This window comes from Hyperoodon ampullatus (assembly GCF_949752795.1).
Source record: "Hyperoodon ampullatus genome assembly, chromosome: 1".
NCBI classification, from domain to species: Eukaryota; Metazoa; Chordata; class Mammalia; order Artiodactyla; family Ziphiidae; genus Hyperoodon; species Hyperoodon ampullatus.
Genome location: NC_136914.1, coordinates 196,410,562 through 196,428,929, shown reverse-complemented (window position 1 = coordinate 196,428,929; position 18,368 = coordinate 196,410,562). Strand labels below are relative to the sequence as shown.

Below are 18,368 nucleotides of genomic sequence, written 5' to 3'. Positions count from 1 at the left end.
TACCTTTTCTAGGCTTAATTTAAAACTCAATTCTTGCCCTAAATTCTAATTTTTTAACTAAAAAAAAAAATGTCAAGTTAAAATGATATGTTCATTATAGGATTTTTGTGAAAATCAATTTTATAAACTATACATGATCATGCTATTCAAAGTTGGCATCACTTTTAAGACTAAAGATAAACATTTAGATTTTTGTTATAAATTCTGTACAACTATATATAATGCTGATTGCTGTAATGAATATCCTTGTAGAAAAGCTTTTGAAACAAGTCCTGATTATTTATTTACTTAAAGTGTTAGAACTGGAATAAATCCATCAAAGGTTACATTTTTTGATGCTTTTGGTAAATATTTCTAAATTATTTTCAGTCATACTCTATGTGGGTAATTTTCATTAATTTTAATCATTTTTGAGGAGTAAAAAAAACAGGTACCTTGATGTTGTTTTTTTTGTTTTTTGTTTTTATTTTTTGGCTGCACCACACGCATGTGGGATTTTAGTTCCCTGACCAAGGATTGAACCTGCACCCCATACATTGGAACCTTGGAGTCTTAACCACTGGACCACCAGGAAAGTCCCGATGTTGTTTTAACATATATGTCTTTGATTTAGCAATCACTAGGAAAATGGTTAAATAAATTATACTATGGCCAAACCGTGGAATACAGTGCAGCTACAGTACATATAAGTGCCCCTTTTATGCACTGACATTGAGGGATGTTCGGATGGTTTGTGGGAAAAAATAAAAGGAAGAAAAAGAGAAGCCTTAAAAATTATCATATGTAGATGTACAGTTTTTTATGTGCATAGAAAAAAGATCTGGAAGAACATACACCAAATTGCTAACTGGTACCTAGAGTAGGATCAAGAACAGAAGTTTGGGTGGAAGAGGGGGGCGAAACATGCAGTTTGTACTTTACTATTGCTTGACTTTTTTTCAATAAATATGTAAATAAAAAATTTTAAGTAACAATGTATTATTTATATTGTTATATTAGAGTCCCTAAGTCTTTCTGTGGTACCTTTATCTGGCATTATCATTATCACTCAGACCATTTAGTATCTTTTATTACTAATTATTTTACCCTACTGATAATATCCTTATTGTATGTAATTTTTTTTAGTTCATCAAAACTACACTACATTTTACTCCTATCTACATTTTACTCCTATGCATCAAGGTTTTAAGAAACTTAAGAAAATAAAAACAACGTGAATCTTACTTCTTTTTGTTTTTTAAACTTTAAAATTAAAAAAAAAATTCAAAATGACTGGCTTGGGTAGAAAGATAGGAAAAGAAATTTCTAGCTTTCCCTCAATATTTATGTTTTGAAAAAAGAGGAAACTTTTCCACAGCTATTTTATTTTTCCTTGTATATGTTTATTCACCTATTGTTACCTAGACCCAGAAGTTTTTTTTTTTTTGACCCAGAAGTTTTTGAAGTTACCTACAGTTGAGATACTTCGATGTCAAGATTATTATTGATGGTTGTAAACTAAAGGAAAACCCACAAACCTTATTTATATAATATGAAATATAATAACTTACTTATTAAATCTTACCAGGTTTTAGAAGGGGGTAGAGAATGAAGCATGCTCTTAAAATGACATATATGGTATATGGCCATATATGGCCTTTTCAAATGACCAATCTACTAATCTGCTTTGGAACACTGAAGATGGCTGTTTGCATGTGTGGGAGTAACTGAATATAGAATACAAACCAGGAGTGATATTTAGTTCATTTCCTACAGCTAGACTCCAAACTTTCCCACGGACACTAGGGGGCAATCCCTGCCACCACAATTCTCGAACTCTTCTTGTACTACGCCTAGAATTAAAGGGGGAGAAAAAAGGAGAAAGTTACTTTTTATACCAAAAACACTAGTTGCATGATGGTTTATCTAGTCTATGACCAAGTGACTTAATGATTTTTCAGAACACAGAGAGTTAAGTATGTGATGCACTCTTTTCTTGGGTTCATGTATGTAGGCAAAAAAAGCCAAAAAATATATAGTAATTTAAAGGGAACTGCCTTCTACAACTGCCACTTATACTAAGGATACAATGAGAGAATCAGAAATATGGGGACAATTATGAAAAAAGAAGATAAAAGGAACATAAAAATGCGCTGTCAATTCAGTACCAAAAACAAAATCACAACATATTTACTATGGGTAAAGCCCTAGTCTTTGAGAGGAAGCAGAGTCTACTGAAAGAAGTGTGCGCTTTAAAATCAGACAGACTTGAGTTCAAATCTGGTTAACCATTAACTGTACAACCCTGGGCAAATCACTTAACCTCTCTGACTTTGAGCTTCCCTATAAGATAAATGGGAGTAAAGGTTATAAGAATCAAATGTGATTACTTGTATAAAGAGCCTAATATAGTATCTGTCACATTGTGACAATATTCAACAAATTCCCAATGCACATCCTACACTAGGCATTGCAGAAGACATCTCCTACCGTCCAGTCTAGAGGAAAAATAAGGTATGTATAAAAATACTGTCAAAAAACAAAAGGCAAAGTAAGGCAAGAAATGTATTAGTCTCAAAGTATAATGCAACATCACAGAAGGGAAAGATCATATATATCTTACTATCTTGATTATGAGAGAAGCATATTAGAAGCCACTTTAATATTTAACATTTAATAAATGCATATTACAATGAATGTACATATTTAACATTTTCTTTGCCAAAAAAACCTGCTATTACATCAATAGTGCATTCTGCAATAGATGGTATGTTAGAATTAAGAAAATATGGTAACTGAGGAAATAAGAAGTTTCATGGATCAACTAATATTTCAGATGGGACTCAAATGATAGGTAAAATTCTGACAGGCACAGAGGGTGGTCAGTAAGGGAAGTAGGCATTAGAGACTGAGGGATCTACAAAAGCAAAGCACAGAGATAAGCATGAAAATTTTCAAACATTGGTTAATAGTATAATTTAGCCAAAACATAAGATACATGCTGGAAGTCATAAAAATACAAAATTGGAAACGAGACCTTTGGAGACAGACTGAAATTCAGGAAAAGTCTGCTTACTTACATTTCTTCCCAATTGGGTAGTATTTCATTGATCCAAATTACCATTGCACTTGCAATGTTTTCTTCCTGTTTAAATCGTTCTTTCATTATTTTTTTTCTTTTATGTGCTTCTTTAATTTCTGTTTTAAACAAGTAAAAATTATTTCATGAATAGATTCATGAATAATATCTTCATTTATAAATTAAGATACTAGTAGTCCCAGGTTTATGACACAATTACAGAGTCTCTCATAGTCTGCTGCCTTTCTCCTCATAATAGTTTTGTAAAAGTACTTACAGAAAAACTGTGATTCCAGAATGACATTTTATTTCTCTTTAAGAACAAATTTAGTTAGAAAAGTAAGAAATCAGCATCATCTTAAAGACAGCCTTGGTCAATTTCACCATCTTCCATCCTACTGAAATTAATTTCCTATTGATACCAATAAATTAAATATACCAATTGGAGTTAAATTTTGTACCTCGTTTTTTAGCCTCAGCCACCATCTCATCATATTCTTGTCGGTGACGTAAAGCTTCTTCCACAGATTTGGCAGGAAGATTTCTGAGGAAAAAAAATTTTTACGTCAACTTTTAAAAGACTAACATAAATTTATTGACTTTTTTTCTTTTTATAGCTGGATACAAAGAATTTCTAACCCGACCTTCACATTTCATACATTAAGAAAGCATAAAGGGCTTCCCTGGTGGCGCAGTGGTTGAGAGTCCGCCTGCCGATGCAGGGGATGCGGGTTCATGCCCCAGTCCGGGAAGATCCCACATGCCGCGGAGCGGCTGGGCCCGTGAGCCGTGGCCGCTGAGTCTGCGCATCCGGAGCCTGTGCTCCGCAACGGGAGAGACCACAACAGTGAGACCCGTGTACCACAAAAAAAAAAAGAGAAAGTATAAGGTTGAAAAGAACTCTGCATCTTAGAAAAGAATCAGAATCCAGGTTGCTAATATTTGTGATACATATGTGTATATATAAATTTATATATCATATATATTTGTTTATATACCATTTCAACATGTCCAATTTTAGCCAATAATCCTAGGTTATTTGTTAAACCCACTTACCATAGTTTTTTTTTTCAGTCAACTTTTTTTAAAAAAAATATTTATTTATTTATTTGGCTGGGTCAGGTCTTAGTTGCAGCCTGAGGGATCTACTTCCCTGACCAGGGATCGAACCCAGGCCCCCTGCATTGGAAGCGCGGAGTCTCAACCACTGGACCACGAGGGAAATCCCTATTCAACTTTTTTGAGGTATAATTTCACACAACAAAATGGACAAACATATTTTAAGAGCACTGTTTGTTCAGTTTTGACAAATTTATATACCTGTGCAAACAACACACCAGTCAAGATATGGAATGTTCCTATCATTCCAGAAAGTTTCTTTTTGACCCCTTTACACTTAATACTTACCTACCTCCTACCTTAAGCAATCACATATCTGATTTCTATCACTACAGATTAGTCAGTTGCCTTCAAATAATTTTGTATAGATTCTTTTGTGCCTGGCTTCTTTTGCTCAGCATATATATATATATATATATTTACGTTTTTATTGGAGTATAATTGCTTTACAATGGTGTGTTAGTTTCTGCTTTATAACAAAGTGAATCAGTTATACATATACATATATCCCCATATCTCTTCCCTCTTGCGTATCCCTCCCTCCCATCCTCCCTATCCCACCCTTCTAGCTGGTCACAAAGCACTGAGTTGATCTCCCTGTGCTATGAGACTGCTTCCCAATAGCTATCTATTTTACATTTGGTAGTGTATATATGTCCATATATACACTACCACTCTCTCACTTTGTCCCAGCTTCCCCTTCCCCTTCCCCGTGTCCTCAAGTCCATTCTCTAGTAGGTCTGTGTCTTTATTCCTGTCTTGCCCCTAGGTTCTTCATGACCTTTTTTTTTTTTTTTTTTTTAGAGTCCATATATATGTGTTAGCATATGGTATTTGTTTTTCTCTTTCTGACTTACTTCACTCTGTATGACAGACTCTAGGTCCATCCACCTCAGTACAAATAACTCAATTTCATTTCTTTTTATGGTTCAGCATATTTTTGATATTCATCCACGTTGTTCTGTGTATTAGCAATGTATTCCTTATAATTGGTGAATAATGTTCCATTTATATATGTGGATGGACATTTAGATTGTTTCCAGTTAGGTGCTACTATGAATAAAAACTACTATAAATATTCATTTCAAGTGTGGCTATCTGCATTCATTTCTCTTGGTAAATACCTAAGAGCAGAATTCCTAGATCATAATGTAAGTGCAGGTATATTTTTATAACAAAATGCTTTCCACTTTACTAGAGATTTAAGATACCATTCTGAATAAAAATTTGATAATCAGTTACTTGCATATACCATATTTTGGTTTATAAAATCAAAGGCTTCACAGAGGCAGTGATTTAGATACATGACTATGCAAGAAGAAAAACATTTGAATATTACCATATCCAAATATGTCATAATAAGGTCCAGTTTTTGGAATTAGATTTTTAAATTACTTTCAACAACTAGGTGGAAAAGGTATGCGACAAACTTTCAAATTATACATTCTACTTCTTCTCTTCTTGAGTTAGTCAGATTCCTCAGGTATGCTGTAGCAGGGAGGAATAAAGGTTAAGATTTCTGTTTCAGGCCATAATGGAATAAGAGAGATCAGGTTTATCCTCTTGTCTTAATTAATTAGAAAAATGAGTTAAATATATTAAACAACAGTTTTTAAGATAATTGGACAACAGGCAGCACAAGACAGTGGTCCTTATGAGAAAGGAAATAAACAAGGAAACCCTGTAAATGCCTGACCTTACAGCCTGTTTCCAGGTCTCAGCGGTAGGAGAGAGTGCCAAAACAGAGCCCACCAGTCTTGCTGAGTTGAGGAAACAGAGTTTGAAGTTGGGGAGTCCAAGACAGCCAGAATATGCATAACAGAGTACCAGAGAGAAGGGAGCTGCAGAGGCTTTGCCTGAACACTGATCTATGCACGCGTGTGATTAAACTCTGGTGGCCAGGGAAAGAAACACAAGAAATAGGCAGAACAATCTCAAAACCACACTGGACTGACCCGTCAAAGTAGAAAGACCTCCTAATAGACAGGGTATCAGACAGAGTCCTTAGGGTATTGCCTCAGTAAGGATAAATTAGCCCTAAACTAAAGGCTGTTCTGGAAGCACCCTAACAATGCTTATATCAAAAGGATCAAACCAATTCCAAATAACTTAATTGCATACCAAACCAAAAAAATATTTAAAGGAATACAAGAAAGTCCAATATCCAACCATGTAAAAATACAACAGCTGGTATCCAATAAAAATTACCAGGGATGTAAAGAAACAGGAAAACACAAACCATAATGAGAAGAAAAATCAATCAGCAGAAATAGTGCAGAAATGTCAGATAACAGGATTATAAATCAAGGACGATAAAACTGCTGTTATAAATATACTCAAGAAGGTAGAAGAAAGCAGGAGCATGATAAGAGAAACTCAAGATACAAATCAAATGTCTACAGATGAAAATTTCTAAAATGATAAATTCAAAGATGGGATTGACAGCAAATTATATACTGCAGAAGAAAAAAATATAGGTGAACTTTAAGATATAATAATATAAAACTATACAAAATGAAATAGAAAGAATACCCCCTAAAACCCACAAATGAGCTATGGGACATGGAAAAATATCAAGTAACATGTTTAATGGACATCTCAGAAGAAAGGAGGGAGGGCAGAACAAAAAACTGTGGAAGAAACGAAGGCTAAAATTTTTCCAAAATCGATACAAAACTATAAATGCACAGACGCATTAAGCTCAATGAACCCCAAACAGATGGAACATGAGAAAACCATACCAAAGCAACCATAATCTAATTTATGAAAATCACGTAAAGGAAAGTCTTAAAAGCATTCAGAAAGTAAAAGAATTCACTGAAGGCTGAAGAAGTCAACAAAGACATGAAAGAAAGGAAAAAGCCTTACTCTTAAAGGATTATGTAGGTGAGGGACCTCCCTGGTGGTCCAGTGGTAAAGAATCCGCCTTCCAGGAACTTCCCTGGTGGCACAGTGGTTAAGAATCTGCCTGCCAATGCAGGGGACACAGGTTCAATCCCTGGTCCGGGAAGATCCCACAGGCCACGGAGCAACTAAGCCTGTGTGCCACAACTATTCAAGCTCTCGCGCCTAGAGCCCATACTCCGCAACAAGAGAAGCCACTGCAATGAGAAACCTGCACACCACAATGAAGAGTAGCCCCGGCTCGCCTCAACTAGAGAAAGCTGGCACGCAGCAACAAAGACCTGATGCAGCCAAAAATAAATAAATAAATACATTTATTTTAAAAAAAAGAATCCAGCTTCCAATGCAGGGGATACAGGTTCGATCCCTGGTCAGGGAATTAAGATTCCACATGCCGCAGGGCAAGTAAGCCCGTGCACCACAACTAGAGAGCCCGCGCACTGCAACTACCAAGCCCGTGCGCTCTGCAGCCCGCATGCCACAATGAAGAACCTGCGTGCTGCAACAAAAGATCACACTTGCCGCAACTAAGACCCGATGTAGCTAAATAAATAAATATTTTAAAAAAGAATATATTCTTAATAACAGTAAACCAACTGGTTGACAGTCAGTAGTTGCATGGCATAAAAGGCAAAAAGGACAAATACATCATAAGTGCATATTAAATGTCAAGAAAAGAAAAATAACTGCTCTATCACGTGACGATAAGGCGGGGGGGGTGTATTGGCAAAATAAGTGAAAAGGATTAAGCAGTACAAACCTCCAGTTATATAATAAATAAGCCACAGCGATGTAATATACAGCATAAGGAATATGGTCAATAATATTGCAATAACTTTGTATCGGGAGGGATGGTTACTAGACTTATTGTGATCATTTCACAATGTATGTAAATGTCAAATCATTATGTAGTAGTATGAGTAGACAAAAATATACTTATGCAGCGACTTTTCCAATTCTCAGTTTGTATTATTATTATTATTATTATTATTATTTGTATTATTATTATTTTTTTTTGCGTTACGTGGGCCTCTCACTGTTGTGGCCTCTCCCGTTGCGGAGCACAGGCTCCGGACGCGCAGGCTCAACGGCCATGGCTCACGGGCCCAGCCGCTCCGCGGCATGTGGGATCTTCCCAGACCGGGGCATGAACCCGCGTCCCCTGCATCGGCAGGCGGACTCTCAACCACTGCGCCACCAGGGAAGCCCTCAGTTTGTATTATTAAATCTGTATCATTAAAGATATTATGCTATAATACAGAATATATACAATTCACACAGTAATTTGGTAAAAAGATGAGGTAGACAAAAAAGTCACTTTTTTTCCCCCTGAAACATAATACTGTACATCAACTATGTTTCAATTAAAAAAAAAAAAAAAGATAAGCCAGAGGAAGGCTGAAATAGGAACAGATATAAAAAGCCAAAGTTTTATGTTTCATACACTGGGTCATAGAGATTTCTAGAAAATATGCATAAATCTTGGAGATCAACAATTCTTCCATATTAGTGTTAGGATTCATCTCTGGGATTAAAAATAATTTTCTCTAACAAATCCATTTCTTTATCTAATTTCTTGATATCTTTTAAATGAAATAGTAATAAGAAAAATTAAAGTTTAAAATTCAAACAGTGTGCCTGATGATCACTAAAATACTTACGATGGTCGATCCTCAAGAATCAGGGCAGTGGTAGAGAGTGGCTCAAATTCAAAATTCTTTCGTCTTGAAGACTGAGGTGGTGGTTTACAGGTTCTCCCTGTTCGTGCTTCATATTCCTAGAGTAGACAAAAATATACATATGCAGCAACTAACTTTTCCAATTTGTAGTTTGTATTATTAAATCTGTATCATTAAAGATATTATGCTATAATAAGGTATACAATTCATACATTAATTTGGTAAAAAGATCAGGTAGACAAAAAAAGTCACTTTTTCCCCCCTGAAGCAATATAAACTATGAATTTATATTATATGTAAAGTATGAAAGTATGTTAAAAGAGGGGAAGATATAAATGTACTAGATTAATTAGGTAAGGTTTTAGAAAGATATTCCTGCTTACTTTCTATGGTATCAGTTATCCAAGTCCAGCTTTTAATAATCTATAGCAGATCACCCTACTTTCTAAACGTTCAAGCCAAGATCAATGATGGAAATGTTGACACAAGAAATAGTTAATCTTGCTGTAATGCTCTGAAGATCTCTCTCAAGGGTGACACTGAACCTCTAATCAAACACTGGTTTTGGATTTCAACCTACTCTGAATCTAACTCCTATAAATCTACCTAATTACTCTAAATTGAAACAATAATTCACTAACATATCTTATCCAAAAATACAGCCAAAGACTGTCAAATACTTCACTAAAATTAAAAGACTGTTACTACAGTATTTTTCTCATTCAATTGAATTGATAATTCTCTTAAAAGAAGTGAAGTTAATTTAACATGATATGTTTTTGGTGAACACATTTAAATTTCCACATTTGAGCATTTTTTCATAAATGTTCACCAGCTTCTGCTGAAATTTATTTCTAGAAATTTGCAAAAGATCAGTAACAAGATTATGGCTTGTAATTTCCAGAACCCACATTTTCCCCTTTCTAAAAAAAAAAAGTCAAGCTAGTGTTTGATCATCTCCAGAAAACAAATGTATTTGCCATGACATTCTCAAAGATTACTCAGTGATTTCATGAGTAGATATGCGAGCCCACCGGCTTCTAGAGAAGACATTAATTTAAATGAAGAAAATTAAATGTACTTAAGGTGGTCAAATGTTTCACTTACTAACTAGCTGCTTTCTTACCATGGCCTATAAATCTTTTAATATTATTATCTCTTCTAACTCAAAGACTGTTTCTCCCTACTGAATCTGACAGTTGCAAAATATGAACTGATGATTCCATCCCTCTTAAAAATCTGATAATCTTGTTGAAGATTCATCTTATTTGATATCACATTAAAAAAGTTTATGTTGTCTTAGTCATTTTCTATAAACTTCAAGCCTACTTTATTGTTCCTGCCACTGTTTATAATGGTTTATACTATTGTTTTATAACTGTCTTTAGTTTTACATCTCCCTTTCCATCTACTAAATCTATGCTGTTAATCTGAGAGTTCCTTTGCATGACTGCACTGGATTTTTAGAGACTTCTTTCTCAAATTATTTAGAACTGTGTATGTTCATTTTTATTAATTCCCATTTCAAAGAACTGCATAGCCTTTCAGTGTCAAAAGCCATGGAGTCACTCATTTCTTTTTCTCTTTTGAAATTTTCTTTCCTAATATCTAGGATATACATGTAATTATGATCAATGTTTCTTTTCTTCATTACAAACTCAAGTATAACAAATCCCCGTTTCTGCTAATGTTTTTCTTATTAAAAACCATAGATGCTAAATACATATGAGGTTTGTTATCACTTAAACAGCACTTTGTTTTCCTACAATTTGACCAGGTCTCACTGCCAGACAGAATGCAATGAATACTATCCAATAAAGCATGTTCCATGCAAACAAATGCCAGTACATAGACAGCAAAATAAAACTTCTTTTTCTTTTTGAATTTTATTTATTTTTTTATACAGCAGGTTCTAGTTATCTATTTTATACATATTAGTGTATATATGTCAATCCCAATCTCCCAATTCATCCCACCCTCCAAAACTTCTAAATCAATATATTAATAACAGCTAGCATTTACTGTCACAATGTACCATGCACTGTTTTAAACACTTAACACATTTAATCCTTGAAACAACCTTGTGAGGCACCTAACTCACAGTAGAGGAAACTGAGGCACAAAGATGTGCAGTCACTTGCCAAAGGTCATAAATTGCAGGCAGGGTAGGCTCCAGAGCTTGGCCTTTTAATGATCTATTATCTTACTATGTATTAGCAGACAGTCAAGTAACTATCTATGACAATTTAAAATAATGAAATAGATGAAATCATTCAGTGAGAGGCTGATGGGGAACTTTAAAATGGGAAGATCAAGCTAACAATACCTCAATCACTGATCCATCTAAACATTATTTTAAAAGACCACCAGATAGTATGTGTTTCCTGATGCAATATGAAGTACATAGCATCATTCTTGAAGTATTCTTGCCAAAAGAAGAATCAAACAAATATGATTAAGCCTATAGAACTATACTCTCCAATATGGTAGTCAAAAGAAGTGATAACCAAATAAGTCATATATGCTCAAGTTTACATAGAAAAATATCAAGGAATTTGAACTATAAGGGGTTTTCCTCTGGAGGCTTAGACTAGAAATGAATTGCATTTGTCTTACTTTAAATTATTCAGTACTGTTTGATTTTTTTTTTTTTTCATGGTACACGGGCCTCTCACTGTTGTGGCCTCTCCCATTGCGGAGCACAGGCTCCGGACGCGCAGGCTCAGCGGCCATGGCTCACGGGCCCAGCCGCTCCGTGGCGTGTGGGATCTTCCCGGACTGGGGCACGAACCCGCATCCCCTGCATCGGCAGGCGGACTCTCAACCACTGCACCACTAGGGAAGCCCTGTTTGACTTTTCTTACAAGAAATAAAGTAGTTTGTTTGTAACAGAGATTATTTTATAGTCACGGTGGAAAACTCACAAAGATTTTACTGAAGAGTTGGGATCAGAACTGGGGCAAAAATGATAGGTATTAATTACATAGGCAGAAAGGACTGGAAAGAACATGCCAGGGGGAGCAAGCAAAGGCACGGATTAGGGAAACGCATTAATCTCACTGAATATGAAAAAGGATGAGAAATAAAGTATAGGCTAAATTATGGGGCCTTTCACTGGCAAAAACATTTGGAATTCATGATGAACAAAATGGAGAGCCACTGAAAGTCTGAACAAAAAATGAAAAGTCTTTTATTAAAAATTAACTAAATAAGTACACGTTTAATATGAAAGGTAAGACAAAAGTACATAAATATCATTTATTTATGTATCTACCTTACAAATGAGCTTTATACAGAACTGTCACTCAAATATTTTTCACATGAGAGAGGAAAGAAGTTGTATTCTAGTATTTTCTATCACAGATGCTTAGCATAAAAATGCTTTAAATTTTTAGAGAATAATTATTTTAAAAGCTTAAAACATGATATCAATCCATACTTATCTGAAAGTAGGATAGATTTATACATGTTTAATGACTTAAATATTTGCCAAATAACTTACGGTGCTCTTCTAACGTGATTAAAATTACAAATTATATTAGAAATAGTAAAATATTAATATCAGTACTTTCAAAATTAATCACAAAGTGATATCAAATACATTTAGGCAAATGTATCAGGCCACAGAACTAATATTCCATATATTTAGCTAACTGTGGTCTCTGTTTGACCAAGAGGCTCACAGCACCAATCAGAGACTCCACTTCTCTACTACTCTCAGCTATGCCCTCCTCCATGTGTGGGCTTCATCTGGAGGTTGGCTTGCTGCTCAGAGAAACGACTGTAGCAAAGCCAGTTGTCACATCCTCATAGCATAACTTTCAAAGATCCTCTAGCTGCTCTTCTAATAATAACTCTCACAAAATACAAAGAAAGCATCCTTCCTGGAAGGTCCCAGGAAACACCCCATTCAACACGCAATCACAATGACCTGAAAAATAAGCTTTATCAATGAGTTAAAGTTAATTAGGGCCTATCCCTATAGGTGAGGAAAATCACATAATTCTTAAATGACTCGAAGGCAATAGAGAGAGAAAATAGTGTTCAAGTTATTGATAAGCAGTTGATATACATAATAAGACTTCATTTAAAAATACAACCAAATAATATCTCATGGGAGAAATTCCTGAAGTCATGTTCACTTTAAATCCATGTGGGTCATGTCATAAAAATCCCCTGTATATTCCTTCCACAGAAGTTTAATAAGGAACAAAAATTTGATAATTTTATAAGTTATAAAGATACTTTACAATATTAAAAAACAATTAGAAATATCATAGTCCAAGGAAATCAGTAAATAATGCTAGCTATAGCAAATCACTGTTTGAAAATATCACATCGATCTACCTCATTTCTTGCCAACAAAGGTCAGTTGTTGTTGTTCGGTTATTTTTTTTGGGGGCCATGTTGCACGGCATGTGTGGTCTTAGTTTCCCAACCAGAAATTGAACCCAGACCCTCGGCAGTGAAAGCGCACAGTACTAACCTCTGGACCGCCAGGGAATTCCAAAGGTCAGTTTTAACTGACTTATTTTCATGAGTTGTTGGGAGCTACCTACCAAAGGTGAAGAGGCATTTAGTTTTTCTTTTAACTAAGGGAACGTATTTTTATGGGGTATTGTAATGAAGCCTGTTTATTTTTTTAATTTAACTTATTCTTCATCTTCCACTCAAAATACTGTTCTATGGAATGTTTACTTAAACTGGGGTGACTAGAACAGAAGATGAAACCAGCGCTAGGGGCAGGCTGACAAATATCTGTAGGATAATTTATTCTAGTTACTGTAAGAAAATTTGAGTCAAACAGGCAATTAATTCTAAGTCTGATCAAAAGATGGTAGGCAATTGCTGTCATCTCCACAAACATAAAGTAGAAAAAACTACTCACAATTCCAAGGCAAAGAAATACTGGATTCACATAAACGAAAAAGATGTTTTTCCTCAAAATAATCTCTTTGAAAAGAGAAAGCACATTTGCTTAACAACATCTCATTTTATGGGTGCTTTCTCTCTATTAATTTGAACAGCAAAGCACTATTTGGAGAAGGTGCATTATCCTGAAACTATCTCAGTCAACACTAGTTTGGAAGGTGATTTTTTTTTTTTTATAATTTTTAAAAATAAATTTTATTTATTTATTTATTTATTTTTGGCTGCATTGGGTCTTCGTGGCTGCACACAGGCTTTCTCTAGTTGTGGAAAGTGGGGGCTACTCTGTTGCGCTGCGCGGGCTTCTCACCGCTATGACTTCTTGTTGCAGAGCATGGGCTCTAGGCGCGGTGGCTTGAGTAGTTGTGGCACGCGGGCTCACTAGTTGTGGCTTGCGGGCTCTAGAGCACAGGCTCAGTAGTGTGGTGCATGGGCTTGGTTGCTCCGTGGCATGTGGGATCTTCCTGGACCAGGGCTCAAACCCATGTCCCCTGTATTGGCAGGCAGATTCTTTTTTTTTTTTTTTTTTTTATTAGTTTCTGCTTTATAACAAAGTGAATCAGTCATACATATACATCTGTTCCCACATCCCCTCCCTCATGCATCTCCCTCCCTCCCACCCTCCCCATCCCACCCCTCCAGGCGGTCACAAAGCACCGAGCTGATCTCCCTGTGCTCTGCGGCTGCTTCCCACTATCTATCTACCTTACGTTTGGTAGTGTATATATGTCCATGCCTCTCTTTCCCTTTGTCACAGCTTACCCTTACCCTTCCCCATATCCTCAAGTCCATTCTCAAGTAGGTCTGTGTCTTTACTCCCGTTTTACCCCTAGGTTCTTCATGACATTTTTTTTTTTAAATTCCATATATATGTGTTAGCATACGGTATTTGTCTTTCTCTTTCTGACTTACTTCACTCTGTATGACAGACTCTAGGTCTATCCACCTCATTACAAATAGCTCAGTTTCGTTTCTTTTTATGGCTGAGTAATATTCCATTGTATATATGTGCCACATCTTCTTTATCCATTCATCCGATGATGGACACTTAGGTTGTTTCCAGCTCCGGGCTATTGTGAATAGAGCTGCAATGAACATTTTGGTACATGTCTCTTTTTGAATTATGGTTTTCTCAGGGTATATGCCTAGTAGTGGGATTGCTGGGTCATATGGTAGTTCTATTTTTAGTTTTTTAAGGAACCTCCATACTGTTCTCCATAGTGGCTGTACCAATTCACATTCCCACCAGCAGTGCAAGAGTGTTCCCTTTTCTCCACACCCTCTCCAGCATTTATTGTTTCTAGATTTCTTGATGATGGCCATTCTGACTGGTGTGAGATGATATCTCATTGTAGTTTTGATTTGCATTTCTCTAATGATTAATGATGTTGAGCATTCTTTCATGTGTTTGTTGGCAGTCTGTATATCTTCTTTGGAGAAATGCCTATTTAAGTCTTCTGCCCATTTTTGGATTGGGTTGTTTGTTTTTTTGCTATTGAGCTGCATGAGCTGTTTATAAATTTTGGAGATTAATCCTTTGTCAGTTGCTTCATTTGCAAATATTTTCTCCCATTCTGAGGGTTGTCTTTTGGTCTTGTTTATGGTTTCCTTTGCTGTGCAAAAGCTTTGAAGTTTCATTAGGTCCCATTTGTTTATCTTTGTTTTTAGTTCCATTTCTCTAGGAGGTGGGTCCAAAAGGATCTTGCTGTGATTTATGTCATAGAGTGTTCTACCTATGTTTTCCTCTAAGAGTTTGATAGTTCCTGGCCTTACATTTAGGTCTTTAATCCATTTTGAGCTTATTTTTGTGTATGGTGTTAGGGAATGATCTAATCTCATACTTTTACATGTCCCTGTCCAGTTTTCCCAGCACCACTTATTGAAGAGGCTGTCCTTTCTCCACTGTACATTCCTGCCTCCTTTATCAAAGATAAGTTGGCCATATGTGCGTGGGTTTATCTCTGGGCTTTCTATCCTGATCCACTGATCTATCTTTCTGTTTTTATGCCAGTACCACACTGTCTTAATTACTGTAGCTTTGTAGTATAGTCTGAAGTCAGGCAGCCTGATTCCTCCAGCTCCGTTTTTCGTTCTCAAGATTGCTTTGGCTATTCGGGGTCTTTTGTTTTTCCAAACAAATTTTGAAATTTTTTGTTCTACTTCTGTGAAAAATGCCAGTGGTAGTTTGATAGGGATTGCATTGAATCTGTAGATTGCTTTGGGTAGTAGAGTCATTTTCACAATATTGATTCTTCCAATCCAGGAGCATGGTATATCTCTCCATCTATTTAAATCATCTTTAATTTCTTTCATCAGTGTCTTATAATTTTCTGCATACAGGTCTTTTGTCTCCTTAGGTAGGTTTATTCCTAGATATTTTATTCTTTTTGTTGCAATGGTAAATGGGAGTGTTTTCTTGATTTCATTTTCAGATTTTTCATCATTAGTGTACAGGAATGCCAGAGATTTCTGTGCATTAATTTTGTATCCTGCTACTTTACCAAATTCATTGATTAGCTCTAGTAGTTTTTCGGTAGCATCTTTAGGATTCTCTATGTATAGTATCATGTCATCTGCAAACAGTGACAGCTTTACTTCTTCTTTTCCAATTTGGATTCCTTTTATTTCCTTTTCTTCTCTGATTGCTGTGGCTAAAACTTCCAAAACTAGGTTGAATAAGAGTGGTGAGAGTGGGCAACCTTGTCTTGTTCCTGATCTTAGTGGAAATGGTTTCAGTTTTTCACCATTGAGGACAATGTTGGCTGTGGGTTTGTCATATATGGCCTTTATTATGTTGAGGAAAGTTCCCTCTATGCCTACTTTCTGCAGGGTTTTTATCATAAATGGGTGTTGAATTTTGTAGAAAGCTTTCTCTGCATCTATTGAGATGATCATATGGTTTTTCTCCTTCAACTTGTTAATATGGTGTATCACATTGATTGATTTGCGTATATTGAAGAATCCTTGCATTCCTGGAATAAACCCCACTTGATCATGGTGTATGATCCTTTTAATGTGCTGTTGGATTCTGTTTGCTAGTATTTTGTTGAGGATTTTTGCATCTATGTTCATCAGTGATATTGGCCTGTAGTTTTCTTTGTGACATCCTTGCCTGGTTTTGGTATCAAGGTGATGGTGGCCTCGTAGAATGAGTTTGGGAGTGTTCCTTCCTCTGATATTGTTTGGAAGAGTTTGAGAAGGATGGGTGTTAGCTCTTCTCTAAATGTTTGATAGAATTCGCCTGTGAAGCCATCTGGTCCTGGGCTTTTGTTTGATGGAAGATTTTTAATCACAGTTTCAATTTCAGTACTTGTGATTGGTCTATTCATATTTTCTATTTCTTCCTGAGTCAGTCTTGGTAGGTTGTGCATTTCTAAGAATTTGTCCATTTCTTCCAGGTTGTCCATTTTATTGGCATAGAGTTGCTTAGAGTAATCTCTCATGATCTTTTGTATTTCTGCAGTGTCAGTTGTTACTTCTCCTTTTTCATTTCTAATTCTACTGATTTGAGTCTTCTCCCTTCTTTTCTTGATGAGTCTGGCTAATGGTTTGTCAATTTTGTTTATCTTCTCAAAGAACCAGCTTTTAGTTTGGTTGATCTTTGCTATCGTTTCCTTCATTTCTTTTTCATTTATTTCTGATCTGATCTTTATGATTTCTTTCCTTCTGCTAACTTTGGGGGTTTTTTGTTCTTCTTTCTCTAATTGCTTTAGGTGCAGGGTCAGGTTGTTTACTCAAAATGTTTCCTGTTTCTTAAGGTGGGATTGTATTGCTATAAACTTCCCCCTTAGAACTGCTTTTGCTGCGTCCCATAGGTTTTGGGTCGTCGTGTCTCCATTGTCATTTGTTTCTAAGTATTTCTTAATTTCCTCTTTGATTTCTTCAGTGATCACTTCATTATTGAGTAGTGTATTGTGTAGCCTCCATGTGTTTGTATTTTTTACAGATCTTTTCCTGTAATTGATGTCTAGTCTCATAGCATTGTGGTCGGAAAAGATACTTGATACAATTTCAATTTTCTTAAATTTACCAAGGCTTGATTTGTGACCCAAGATATGATCTATCCTGGAGAATGTTCCATGAGCACTTGAGAAAAATGTGTATTCTGTTGTTTTTGGGTGGAATGTCCTATAAATATCAATTAAGTCCATCTTGTTTAATGTATCATTTAAAGCTTGTGTTTCCTTATTTATTTTCATTTTGGATGATCTGTCCATTGGTGAAAGTGGGGTGTTAAAGTCCCCTACTATGATTGTGTTACTGTCGATTTCCCCTTTTATGGCTGTTAGTATTTGCCTTATGTATTGAGGTGCTCCTATGTTGGGTGCATAAATATTTACAATTGTTATATCTTCTTCTTGGATCGATCCCTTTATCGTTATGTAGTGTCCTTCTTTGTCTCTTCTAATAGTCTTTATTTTAAAGTCTATTTTGTCTGATATAAGAATTGCTACTCCAGCTTTCTTTTGATTTCCATTTGCATGGAATATCTTTTTCCATCCCCTTACTTTCAATCTGTATGTGTCTCTAGGTCTGAAGTGGGTCTCTTGTAGACAGCATATATATGGGTCTTGTTTTTGTATCCATTCAGCCACTCTGTGTCTTTTGGTGGGAGCATTTAGTCCATTTACATTTAAGGTAATTATTGATATGTATGTTCCTATTCCCATTTCCTTAAT

At 35.7% G+C, this 18,368-nt stretch overlaps 1 protein-coding gene across 1 annotated transcript in view; it reads right to left on the bottom strand.

The window, feature by feature from the left end:
• The window catches only part of TBC1D12 (TBC1 domain family member 12), a gene marked incomplete at its 3' end in the record, with an annotated part of 94,817 nt that overhangs the window by 15,268 nt on the left and 61,181 nt on the right, over nt 1–18,368 (bottom strand). Inside the window, exons 3-6 of the mRNA XM_079705189.1 lie at nt 8,743–8,858; nt 3,520–3,602; nt 3,060–3,177; nt 1,726–1,832 (exon numbers count right to left, since the gene is read on the bottom strand). Coding sequence (XP_079561315.1) covers nt 1,726–1,832; nt 3,060–3,177; nt 3,520–3,602; nt 8,743–8,858 — 424 coding nt within the window. The remainder of the gene's footprint in view (nt 1–1,725; nt 1,833–3,059; nt 3,178–3,519; nt 3,603–8,742; nt 8,859–18,368) is intronic.